Below are 12,535 nucleotides of genomic sequence, written 5' to 3'. Positions count from 1 at the left end.
ATTTTCTTGCTAAACTGCAGCTCTCATCGCTTATTTGTAAAACTGAGTACCCTATGAACACCAACAAAATGAGTGTTCATGCTAGAATTTTTCTCAAGGTAAAAATGAAAAAAATAAAGCCCAGTTAAAGAAAACATATTTCTGCCCAATTTTCGCCCTGAAAAACTCTACCAAATTTTCAACACCTCTTACCCTAAAACTATATGAAAATAACCCAAATGTGAAGAACCAACATACTATTAAGCTCCCAATTTTGATTTGTAATTACTCAATATATGAAAGCCACTCTGAGGCAGAGAATTTGCTTGCAGGGCTCAAAAGCTAATAGCACTACTTCAATGATCAGTCATTCAGAAGGCCCGCAGACAGCAAGCAAACAAATAAGGAGCGGGTACTCAGCATGGCCCTGTTAACAGGCCACTTCTCTTATCCCTAACTCCCAGATGAGAAAGCTATCGATCAGGTTGCGTTTACCATATACTGCTGCATATGAGTCAACGTTTTCTTCCAAAAACGACCTTCTGAACTTGAGGGGGTCGACCTAGGTGCGGAGTCCACCTATCTGCGGGGTGTAAGGCATTTCAGCCCAGCCACGGGCAGTACACGCCTCGCGCCGCTGACTATTCTCGGAAAATCCGTTCCGCTACACAAATTCGAAATGCAGTGCTGTTTACCCGGCTCGCTCATGGTGGCAGTCGCTTTCCCTCATGAAAGGTAGACAGCAAAACTTCCGGTAACCTCTGGAGCATACGTCACGACGGAGTCCGAAACTACATGACCATCGGCAGTTCGATGGTTCAGTTTGCTGCAATCAGACGGCCGCACACAAGCATGGGAGGCAGGATGGAGTGCAGTTATCGCCTTCAATCTCCATTTGTGTCCAAATGCTGGCCTTGCAATAGCATTGTTACAACTTTTTTGCTTTGAACTGCAAACGCACGCGATGCCGTCCCACGAAAGGAGGGGGAAGGGGGAATAGACTTATACTTGGAGTCAACTTTTCCTTGGCCAGCAACGGTAGCGAGTTGGGTGGGTCGACTTATATTCCAAATTGACTTGCACGCAACAATATATGGTATTATGCCCTGCACAGATACAAGCCCCGCAGCATGGAATGTGATATCGTTCCCACCAGAAGAGTGAGTGAAGAGTGGCCAGCAACGCCTTGAAACACAGGCTCACAGAGTGCCAGTTGGACAAAGGTATATTTTTCAGTCCATGTACACTGTGCCCGAGTTCCCTGAAATATGCTGCGAGCCAGAGGGTGGCAGAATGAAGTGAGAAACAGAGATGCCCTACAGCAAGAAGACGAAGAAGAAAGTTGAAAAGATAGGGAGGAAAGAAGCAAGAAATTAGAACTAAATCTTGCCAGTTCTCGCCAATTTTTTACCATACTCATTGTTCTGGTTTATTTTATGGGTGCTTAACGTCCAAAAGCAACTCAGGCTATGAGGGATGCCGTAGTGAAGGGCTCTGGAAATTCCGACCACCTGGGGTCCTTTAACGTGCAGTGACATCGCACAGTACACGGGCCTCTAGAATTTCACCTCCATCGAAACTCGACCGCCGCGGCTGGGATCAAACCCGCATCTTTTGGGTCAGCAGCCAAGCGCCATAGCCACTGAGCCACCGCGGCGGCCGTACTCATGGTTCTGTCGCACTCACTAATTGTTTTCACCGTTTTGAAGTGTCACTTCATTGCTACACGCCACGAGCTTGTTCTGAAATTTTATTCCCATTTTAGTGTTGCATACCAGTCACTGTGAACCAAAGTTAAGCCGGAACAGAGGGAAATAGAAGGCAAAATAGAAGGATGAGGAGGGCCAGCACACCTTTTCATGTTGTTGAAGAGCCACGTGGGTTCCTTGACCAAGGGGGCCTGTAGCACATGCACCCGTGCCAGCTTGTTGGCGATGAGCAGCGATATCTCCGGGTCCTTCAGCTGCTGCAGCGTCAGTGCTCGAGCCTAAAAGCACCCAGCACCATGCAGTCAGACACATTTGCAATGTTCTGATAGCGTGAAAACATGCTAACTGCTACACAATCATTCTTCTCAATCCTATCTTTACAACAAATGGACATAAAATGTAATGAAAGCATACTGGGCACATGGTCTGCATACTGCAACTGCAGACCACATTGACTCACGACAGAGTCACACGTCCAAATGACATTGGATCTGAATGTCCAGGTGGTCTTGCTGTCAAGAGGATATTGCACCCAGATAGTGCTGCACATCCCAGAGACATTGAATCGGAATGGTCGAATGTTTTTACTGTCTAGAAGACACTGCGCGTGAACAGTGCTGTATATCCAAGAGACGGTGAATCTGGATGGCCAGTATTCTTGCTGTCAGGAAAGGCCGGGCTGGTTCTACTTTGGCTTTGGCAGGTGTCATGACAAGATTTGTGTGTTCTTAGTTCTAACAGGGCCTAATACATACTTCCAGTTCTAAGCTAATTACCCATGTTTCTGACATCCTTAGAGATTGCTGCCTTTCATAAGGAACCCAAGGGGGGATGCAGCTTTCAAATTACAAAAATTTAGAAAAAAAATCGAATTTTAGAAAACATCAATTTCGCATCTATAACATCTATTTTCCCTGAAAACAGCCCAGAAGTGACTTTAAAATGTGTTTGTGATCATTGGCAGCAAAAAACTACCTGAAATCTCCAAGAAAATACGCTTTCTCAAAGTGTTTTTGGACCCGACTGCCCTACTTGAAGAGAGCGTAGCATGACAATTGACAATGGCTTCCCGAATTTTCGTGTGGTTTGTTGTGTTGTGTTCCTAGATAAATTGTTTATGCAGTCATGTTCCTATATTTTTGAATTACTTTCTGGTTTTTTAAAATCCATCAGCCATTTTGCATGACGATAATGAGCGCATTATACAAGCGTAGTTAACATTCTGTGCATAAAAATATAAAGCTGCTAAAAATATTTAGAGAATGTTAATGCATCAACCATTCCTTTGAGCAAAACTTGAAAACAACTGCAGTCTCCTATTGCGTATTATTGTCACGCCAGGCTTCCTGCATCTTTGGTATATAGCAATCAAGCACATAAAAATTTATGATGTCAAAACTCCTTAAGATATTTCAGTGTAATTTTGTATTTAGGCATTCAGGAGATTTTTTAGTCAGCATGCTACATTTCAATGCTCTATGCAAAAAAAAATATGAATAAATAAAAATTTCACCACCGAAACCCACGTCCCTCTTTTAACAATTAAGCTGAGAAAGAAACCTCCGAATGTTGACAAGGACACTGAGTGAATCTGCAATGCTACCATTAATAACGTGCACCACCTCATAACACATACTCTACTGCCACAGCTACTATTTTCTTAGCACACAAGGGTGTTTTTCAAAGCAGTTAAAGTATACATGCATCAAACAACACCTCTGTAATATTTTTGCATGCGTGCATGCAGATGAAATAGCAATGAAAGAAAGACTACCTTGGTAAATGTGCATGACGTTTTAAGACAAATGAAAATGCAAGAAATTCAACCGGCCAATAGCAACAAGACAATCTTGGATCACAGCAATTCCACAAGAGAATGATTTCTTTATTTTACTCAAATGAGCTTCTACAAAACATTGCAAAGTTCCAGAAAAAAAAAGCACGAATTTCACCCCACTGTGATGAATTACTGCAACCTGAAGATAAGGTATCCTATTTCCACTACGAACATATATCCTCAAACAAACACCCTTATTACTGCCCACTGCTCCCCCGTGTCCAACGCAATTTTTCAGGGATACAAAAAATAAGTGCACACATGAGAACTGATATGCCAGTGTTCAAGTTATTTTTCTGGCAGAATGAATGAAATGCAAGCCCAGAGGCGGAACAAGGCACAATATCAGCACTGTTATAAATTATGTAGCTGCAATGCTCGAACAAATGGATAGTATTGACGCATCTTGTAGAAAAACCACTCCACTATCCAATGTTGTGCCCCAGTTAGTTTATTTTTATCTATTACATGCAACCTTTAGTGCACTAGCACTGAAACCCCGAATCTCAGATCTTGTCGATGTTTGTATGACCGAAGCCTCTGACAAGTGGCAACCTGCCCACTGGGTCGAGGGCAACCTGCGAGCAGGCTTTATGGACAAATATGCAAAACACTCTATGGCTGCTAGTGTTTTTCGAACCCGCGGCGGTGTGAACAGATCAGCTTTGCTGGCCACTGCATTAGACCACGTCATCGCCGCAGCCAAACGTCCCGCGTGTTTAACTGCCAGATCGCCTTCATCAACTTTCATCCGTGCACAATGGATCGAGAACACACCACCATTGCACTGCCCTCTTAAACTGAACCTTGAACCAAAACCAAAAGTGAAGTGAAAATTGAAGTGCGAGCGCATCTAATTTGCATTTGGCTTAACCAGGCTAAATTGTCAGTCTTTTTTTTTTTTTTTAGCCACACACCAACCTTACAGCAGCTTTACAGCCAGTAGACAAGAATGATGATGCAACATGCCAGTCATGAAGATGCTCGCACTGAGTTGCACTAAAATATGTTCATTTCCTGCATGACTAACCTAAACAATAGCTGGTTTGATGTTTAGGAGAATCCTTCAAGGTGGAGTAGATTTGTAATAAGAGAGTAAGTGCTCATTAGCTAGGTGCAAAAGCTGTACAGTCTTCATTTGTAGCCATATGTCTGTGCTTTGGTGTATGAAAATGAGTAATTACTCCCTTATTACCGAAGAATAACTCATCTGAATTCAATGTTGCTACCAGAACGCACACAAATGGAAAAAAAAAATCACAGGTGATCAATGCGATTGATGCGGAGGGGAATGTGTCAGCAAGTGAGCTCCGATTACTTGAATGCACTGACTCCTGGCATCATCTTTGCACAGTCACGCAAACTAGTGCATGCACCAGGGATTCGCGGCATCCTCTGTGTGCAGATGCGCCAACTGGTGCCACAGAGCAAGAGGCAGGCAGTTTAACAAGCAGGGAGGGAGACTGCTTGCCATTTTTGCAATTCTTTGAAATCGTTCGGGGTACTGTCCAATTTGTTCAAATGAAATGTCAAGCTGAATCAAGCATTTGATCAAGTGCCATCAGACAGTGTAGGTTTCAAACCAGATGTGCATTTGAACTTCGTCTGCTACGTGCAAGTGGCCGCATGCTCTTACGTTTGGACTGTACCATGCACTGTTGGAAGCTGATGAAGACAATTTCCAAAGCACAGCGCAGAGGCATTTGCACTGTATCATACACGAATGAAAGTGGTGGAGGAAGGAAACAATATTCAAAGCACAGCACGAAGGCTGGCAGTTAACATGCGGGGAGAAGGGCTGTGGCTATGGACGAGTAATCTAAAGCAGTGGCAAGTGAAACTAGTATCAGTTAACGTCATTGTGGGTTCGAATCCCGCTTGAGGCCATAAGTCTGGCATTTCTTTTTCTGCTCCATGCTCTGAACAACAATTACCGAATGCCACCGTGTTTTCGTGCACATAACCTATCTAATGCTAACGCATTAATAATGAAGCATCAAAACAATTGGCAATCATATGCCCATACATTCCAGACACAAGCAATCTCACTGCGCTTCTGTTCCAGTCAGCCACAGCTACAAGCAGCCAGAACTGACCTTCAGAATGCCGCTAAGGGGCACTCACAGCTAGCCAGCCACAAATGCATTTGAGCTACATGCTGCGAGTAATGAGAGCTGCCAGCTAAACAATGGTGTTGTAAAAATAAGAAAAAAAAGGGAGAGCTGGCACCATGTTTATAGCAGTACAAACTCATTTCTCTGGATATGATGGAGACAAACTAATTTCTTCACAGTTTTTAGTTCACAGAGGCACTTTAAGCAAATAAAAAAATGCTAAATAGTGGGGCTTAACATCACGAAGCAACACATGAGCTACGAAGGAAACCACAGCGGAAGGCTCCGAATTAATTTAGACCACCTGAGGTTGTTTAACATGAGCTGACATCGCACAGCACTTCAGAGGAATTAAATAGGGCCAGCACAATGGAACAAAACAGTAAAAATGTTCGTATGGTTCTACGAGAACAAGCAAGTCGATGTCTACTGAATTCGGCAACACCATCACTGCTGAACGTTTAACCAGCACACGCTGCGGAGAGCGTAGTATAGCTTTTCAATCACTTACAGCTGCAACTTGACAGCTCCAGATAGGTATTGCACTATCCATGTCGGGCAACACAGACGGCAGGCTGCCCTACCAACAAGCAATAAATACAGAAACATCAATGTGAGCAGGAGAGCAATGGACCACTTACAGGAATGTACTCCTCGAGGCGCCCTCCCGGAAAAACGCCATACAGCTTGGGTCCCAGGTTGCGCTCGGACAGCAGCGTGCAGATGACACTCTCAGTGACTGTGGTGTCGCTGCCCTCGCTTGGAATCTGGCCATACATGCGCATCAGCACCTGGCTGGGCTCACCGTACAGAGGCGTGTGCGTCTCGGGGAGCGAGCAGTAGTACAACAGGTTGCTCAGGCCGCCACTGCATTTGGGAAGGTGATTGCAGAAGGTCATTTTTTTGCTCTTCCAAGTCAGCAGTGCAGACAATCGTGGTGGCCACTGATGGCCACATAAAAAGTTGAAAGAAAAAAATCCAACTCAAAAGTAGGGGTATGGGTTACATGCGTGCTGTCTGTTGAAAGAAATACAATCCCCACCATCACTGACACACTGCTGTGCTGTGAAATTGGATCATTGAAGTATGAAGGCTCTATGGACACAAGAGTTCAGAAGCTTCGTGAAGTTTTCTATCAGCAACAAGCGTGATGGATCAGAAACCAGCAAAACCTTACAACTTTAGAAAAATGGCAATGGCCGAGGTGACTGAATGCGATTATGGATTGTGCAAAGGTGCGAGCACCTGGATACAAACTTGCTCCAATAACAAATTGAACATTGTTTGCACAGTTATGAAAGTGTAGAATCGCACTTTCTGCAGGCAAGCGTGTAGGCAATATGAGTGAAAATTTCCTTCCATCATGAGGGTTCAAATTAGAGGTGTAGATTATATGCTCGGCACGGGTAACATGGGCAAAAGTGTGGTACTGCAGAGTGCCTATGCAAATCCTCAGTCCACAAGGTGGGTACCAGCCTTCAAAACTGCATTCAGAGCTTAAAATATGAAAACCATCTATTAACTGCTTTTGTTCGCACATAAACGTGTGACTTTTGAACAACACTAAAATAACATCAGAAAAGCTTGTTGCATGCCATTACATGTGGTCTAGTGCGCGACTATACACAGGCCCTTCATTTTCTGGTTTTATTTGTTGCACAATTCAGGGGATAAAAATCTGGCGGTATTTTTTTACTTGAATACGGGTAAAATTATGTTCATTCAGCAAATGGTTTCAAAATTATTGCTTTGCTGGGTCATTTTTTTGCAGCCAAGGTCAGTTTACTAAGGCAAAAGACAAGAGCAATTAAAATTTACTAAAAATATTCCTTTATTTCTTGTTGATCATTTGTGCAAAAAATGTCGAAACGGCAGTCTGCCTTAAATAATTCACTAAAGATATCTATCACTTAAGCTTATAAAAAAATGTCCTTCCTGTGCAAAAAAATGTCCTTCCCGCTCAGCACTTTAGTGCCCCTACAAGGTCTGCTTGCCTTTTTGCCACTGCGTAAACATTCAGTTGCCACCAACCGTTTTAAGCGCACAAGAGTCATGGAGCAGGACGTCGTTAGCGTGGGTAACATTTGACAAAACGATATCAACAAGACGTACAGTTAGCACCCATGTTTCGGTCTGTTGCTCCTAAAACATATTTTCAGAACATCTCAAACTAGATCGCATCATATATAATAAGAGTTACAAGAGGTTTCAAATAAAAGGTGACTAAAAACACCACTCTGGAACAAACATGATACACCTGCTATAATATTTAAATCTCGGCTGTTAAAATCTTATGTTAAAATCTAGCCACACTCCTTAGTTGGCTGCAAAGAGGGGCTAAATGATTCTACCAGGCCAGATTATTGTCAAAGAGTACACAAAGATATTTCATTGCACCTACACATTCAATAGGACTACACTGACATGGCAGAACAAACACTGTTGTACAGGAACAGCAGTGTATCTGTTGTTATAGTCTTTAGGAGATTTCTAGAGAATATCATTTAAACTCATTGTGTTTACAGTCAAGCAGTTATCGTTGAACCATTTCATAATGCAGCATGCATGATAATAAAGAAAACCTGGACTTTCTTTCAACCACCTAATAATTATAAACAACAATGTGCCATACGTAACGCTGAAGTAAAAGCCAAGCTTAACATCACCTGAACAGGAATAGAGCCCAAGGACCACAATACAAGTGCTCTCAAAAAGTCCAACAAGCGAAGCCAAGATAAAATGGCTCTTAGGCGTCCACACCACTGCCCTAGCTATGAAACTGCACTGGCACACCTTGAAAACAAATGCAAAAGCAAAGCCGCAGCAGAAGCGATGAGGCGACAAGATAAGCGAACAAGTGGACGATAGCACGGTGCACTGAAATAAGCAACCACAGGTCTGCGAAACAGGAAAGAGGTCGAGGAGGAGAGAGTCACTGTCAACACCATGTAGCGGCATAACAATGTGCGTACAGTAGAATGAAGTGTTTGCTTAGCAAGTGCTCCGCAAACAATGTGCCATGAAAACTGTTACAGACAAGGTCACAGGTGACAAGTGACATCACTGAACTGCTGTCCTTAAATGATGGAGGACCTCAGCGAGCTTTGTTAGAAACACAGCTATGAAAGAAAAAAATTATGTATAGTGCTTGATAAAAAACAGGTTGCTGTCATTGCAAAGACACATGAAGTCTTGAAAAGGCCTTGCACAAAGCATGCAGGGAATAGCAAGAAAACTTGAACGGCTGATTTACAGTACAATTAATTCAAACTTGCTTAAAATGAACTGCCAGTTTAATAAAGTGGTGCCTTGGTTCCTTCAATGTTAAGTGCATTAGCCCATATATGTCTAGCATCCTACATGTAAAAGTCTATTGTGCAAAAACTTGCACCCACTAGTGCAGGTCCATGGCGCTCTAAACTTTTCCTGTGCAAAGGTTTTGTTGTGTGCATACAGTTTTGTGCATGCCCAGGAAGATCTACCAGTTTTCTCTGGACGCCATTTTTCAGATTGGACCCCATCGACTACATTGTGCTTCTGCAAGAAAAACAACCAACAACCGCTCGTGATCAGAATTGTGATTTTAAAGTTGATGTATAATATATATCTGAAGCTTTACCACACGTAACAGGTAGCAAATTTGCCTTGTATCCTACATTGTAGGACAGCTCAAAAATTGGTGTTGAGAAAAATATTTCCATCAATAAATGAGTGATTCTGAATCCTGAAGTGAAGTCACATTTTATATCAAACAATATTTAATTATTTTTTTTCTTCAGATTTCTGAAGTTTCGGCACATACATGGGTGAAAAGGGGCCCTCATTAATTCAAACCCCCCATAATATGAACAAACTTTTTGCCCCTTTCAAGTTCGAATCATAAACAGCTGACTGTATTTACAAGATATGCTTTCGTGCAAAATCTTGACACTACAATCAGAATAAAACATTTCAGTTCGCAACTTCAAAACTTTGCAATAATGTATTGAGGAAGTTCACAATGTTGCCTATTCCTTTTTCACCAGCTCTGAGCAGCGTATGAAAATAACAATGGTGTACAACTTTTAGAATAAAGTGAGAAAGGTTGTACACTTGCCACAGGCTCACATCAAGTCACTTTTTCTCTCTCTCCCTGACCTCAGCTATCTAAACACTATCAGAATGTCGAGGTATAAGATAAGGAATAAAAGAAGCAGCCTCGAGCTTGACTTCTAGTAGAAACCACTCATTAATGAAGAAGTATATGCAAATCGATAAAACACTGTTTGGAGGCACTGGCCATGCCGGCAGAATCCACAAGGCTAACCCCACCAGCAGCTTGCAACAACCAAAGCCTCAACCTTGTGCAATTTCTTGTGCAAATTCTTCCTAGCACTGAAGTTTAAGCTTTGCAGCAAAGGAAACTCCCCACCAAAACAAAAGCAAGAAGTGAGCTAACAGGCAGGGGCATACAGCTGCTGTCAGCATGGCATAGCCAAGGATGATGCCGAGGCCAGATGTTTGTGAAGTCGGCCTAATCAAGCACGGCACAGCTGTCACACAGTGGCATTGTGGGAAGAGTCAATGTCACCAACAGCAGTTGCAAAAAGAGTATCGTGAAGTGATTTTTCCCTTCAATACCATGTACACAGGAAACGAGGCAAAAGATGGCTGCCCAACACAGAGAACACCTGTTTGCCCTCCCATTTTTCGTTTGTTAACTGCACCAATTTAATTAACGAAGAAAGTGCAATAAAGTATGTTTGTCTGTTTGTCATTTCTATAGTCCTTCAGTTTTCTAGCCCATAACAATCTCCAAGAGAATCAAAAAGTGTGCTGCATTCTATATTTATTGGTTTATCCGAGACAACTTTACAATATTATCCTGAGGGACAAGGCTAAAGATGAACAGCTGTCTGACTATGTACGAATGAGGCCCGTAAGTGCTAATATTTTTAGTGTATATGTGCAATGAAACCCAGACGCTCCAGTGAAAGTAGCAGTCAAATCTCAAGACTTGCTTGCAATGCACACACAACACATGAATCATTCACTCCAAGGACAAATCGCTTGAAAAAGGGGTGACAGGTCATTTCGTATTTCCATCTGGTTACTTCTTACTAGCTAGCTGATTGTACCAGAGCCTCTTTTTTTGGCAACGCAGTCATTACTATAAGAAACAGCTTCAGAGAAAGTAAAACACCAGAAAAGATGCACAATATCACTGAAATGGCTGAGCCAAGAGTACTCAAAGCAGTACCAGTTTTAAAACACTATTCCATACACTCAACCCGTTGTGTACAATGGAACATGACAAGAACTTTGCAAAATTTTCCAGGTAGTACTCCAGAGCTGCTGTCACCACGACCAAAAAAGCCAACAAATGGGATGCGACCAAACAGAGCCCCTGCGGCACCCTGTGCAAATACTTGCAACTGGAATCCAGCTGGCAGGCCTGGTTTCCAGACGTATCTTTGTAAGATATATTCGAAAGATATGTTGAGCTCATTAGTGGCTTCATTAGTGCATTCAACACCATGTTGTCACAGCTTGCTTGACGTAGAGGCCGGCGGCAAGCGCAGCTGGTGATAGCCGAAGCACAAGAACACACGAACCAGAACGCAGGTCTGCCAGCAGCAGCGTCGTCCTTGGCACGCAGCAATCGCACTTCAACTTCCTCTTCGCTACACTACCTCCCCCAATAGAAGCATCGTCCCGATGCTAATCCAAGAGCAAAAATCACGCGGCGGAAAACCACACAGGGGCCCAGATATTTTGCTGGCCGATGTAGAGGGCAATGGAAAATGCAGGCGATTATCGCGTGTAATACGGCTTAAGCCGGACAACGTGCACAATTTCAGGGCGGGAGGAACGGCGAGACGACGGTCGCAGTCCTTCGGGCAGCACCTCGTAGTTCAGCTCACCGATGCGGCGAAGAACCGTATACGGGCCAAAGTAGCGCTTCATGAGTTTCTCGGAGAGACCTCGACGCCGTACCGGCGTCCACACCCATACCTTGTCACCAGGGTAATTATCCACTATGATGATAGTATGCCTTCATAAAATCTAAGAATGCTTGATCCCTTTCAACATCTGATACATGACCACAAATTAAAAGCAAAACCGAGAAAATGACATACATTCCAAAGCACAAAGACTGATGATTTCATGCACAACTGGATTTTGGAGTTTATTTAGTTACATCAGGCAACAAAGATGAATGTTCTCACTTCTAGTTGCACAACAAAAATCAGGAAACTGTTTTTTGGTTGTCTTTTCCATGTCCCCATCACTTTCCAAACAATATGAAAAAGCATTGGTGTTAACTTCCCCAATGAAGCAGGCTTACAAGTGTTGTAGTAACTGGCACAACTACTCACACCCAACATTGGTTTTCATGCTTTAGGCTTTTTGGGTACAAAGATTACAAATGCAAAATTCAAGTTTGTTTTATATCTATGACACTAAATTACGGCACTGTTGACTCGAATTAAGGGCACAGCCTGAGGTTTTTACTGGACTTAGGACCCTGTCCCAAAATCCACAAAATCCAGTGGCAATTAAAGTGAGACTAGTTCCCAACAAATTATTTGTTTAACATCTACATTTGCTTATGTGGCATATTCAATGCTATTACAGGAAAAGCACACCTATTTCATTCCCTGCATGCCATCCTTATTTCCGAGAACAATGTTACAAATCTGGACATGATACTACACATGCAAACTGCCGCAACAGCACCGTGCCCAACAAGTGCGAAACTGACCGTCCACAATGTTTGTATCCATACTACTCTCAAATACAAAATTCAGAGCGATACCTTTTTGGCTGACCTTCACCAAAAAAGGCACCCATTTAAAAGCTGGAGACTATGCTATCCGATTTTAGTAGGTCATCTAACTTATGCGAACAACATG

The 12,535-nt window shown here is 42.9% G+C and overlaps 1 protein-coding gene across 4 annotated transcripts in view; it reads right to left on the bottom strand.

Annotated features, from left to right (window-relative positions):
• The window catches only part of LOC144128413 (choline/ethanolamine kinase), a 134,793-nt gene that overhangs the window by 11,696 nt on the left and 110,562 nt on the right, over window positions 1–12,535 (bottom strand). For all 4 annotated transcript variants that reach the window (XM_077661798.1, XM_077661795.1, XM_077661796.1 and 1 more), the window contains exons 3-4: window positions 6,281–6,506; window positions 1,833–1,966 (exon numbers count right to left, since the gene is read on the bottom strand). In XM_077661798.1, the coding sequence (XP_077517924.1) occupies window positions 1,833–1,966; window positions 6,281–6,506 (360 nt within the window). The remainder of the gene's footprint in view (window positions 1–1,832; window positions 1,967–6,280; window positions 6,507–12,535) is intronic.

The sequence above is a fragment of the Amblyomma americanum genome, chromosome 4 (assembly GCF_052857255.1).
Source record: "Amblyomma americanum isolate KBUSLIRL-KWMA chromosome 4, ASM5285725v1, whole genome shotgun sequence".
Classification (NCBI taxonomy): domain Eukaryota; kingdom Metazoa; phylum Arthropoda; class Arachnida; order Ixodida; family Ixodidae; genus Amblyomma; species Amblyomma americanum.
Note: the sequence above shows the minus strand (reverse complement) of the source record. Positions and strands in the feature narration are given on the sequence as shown.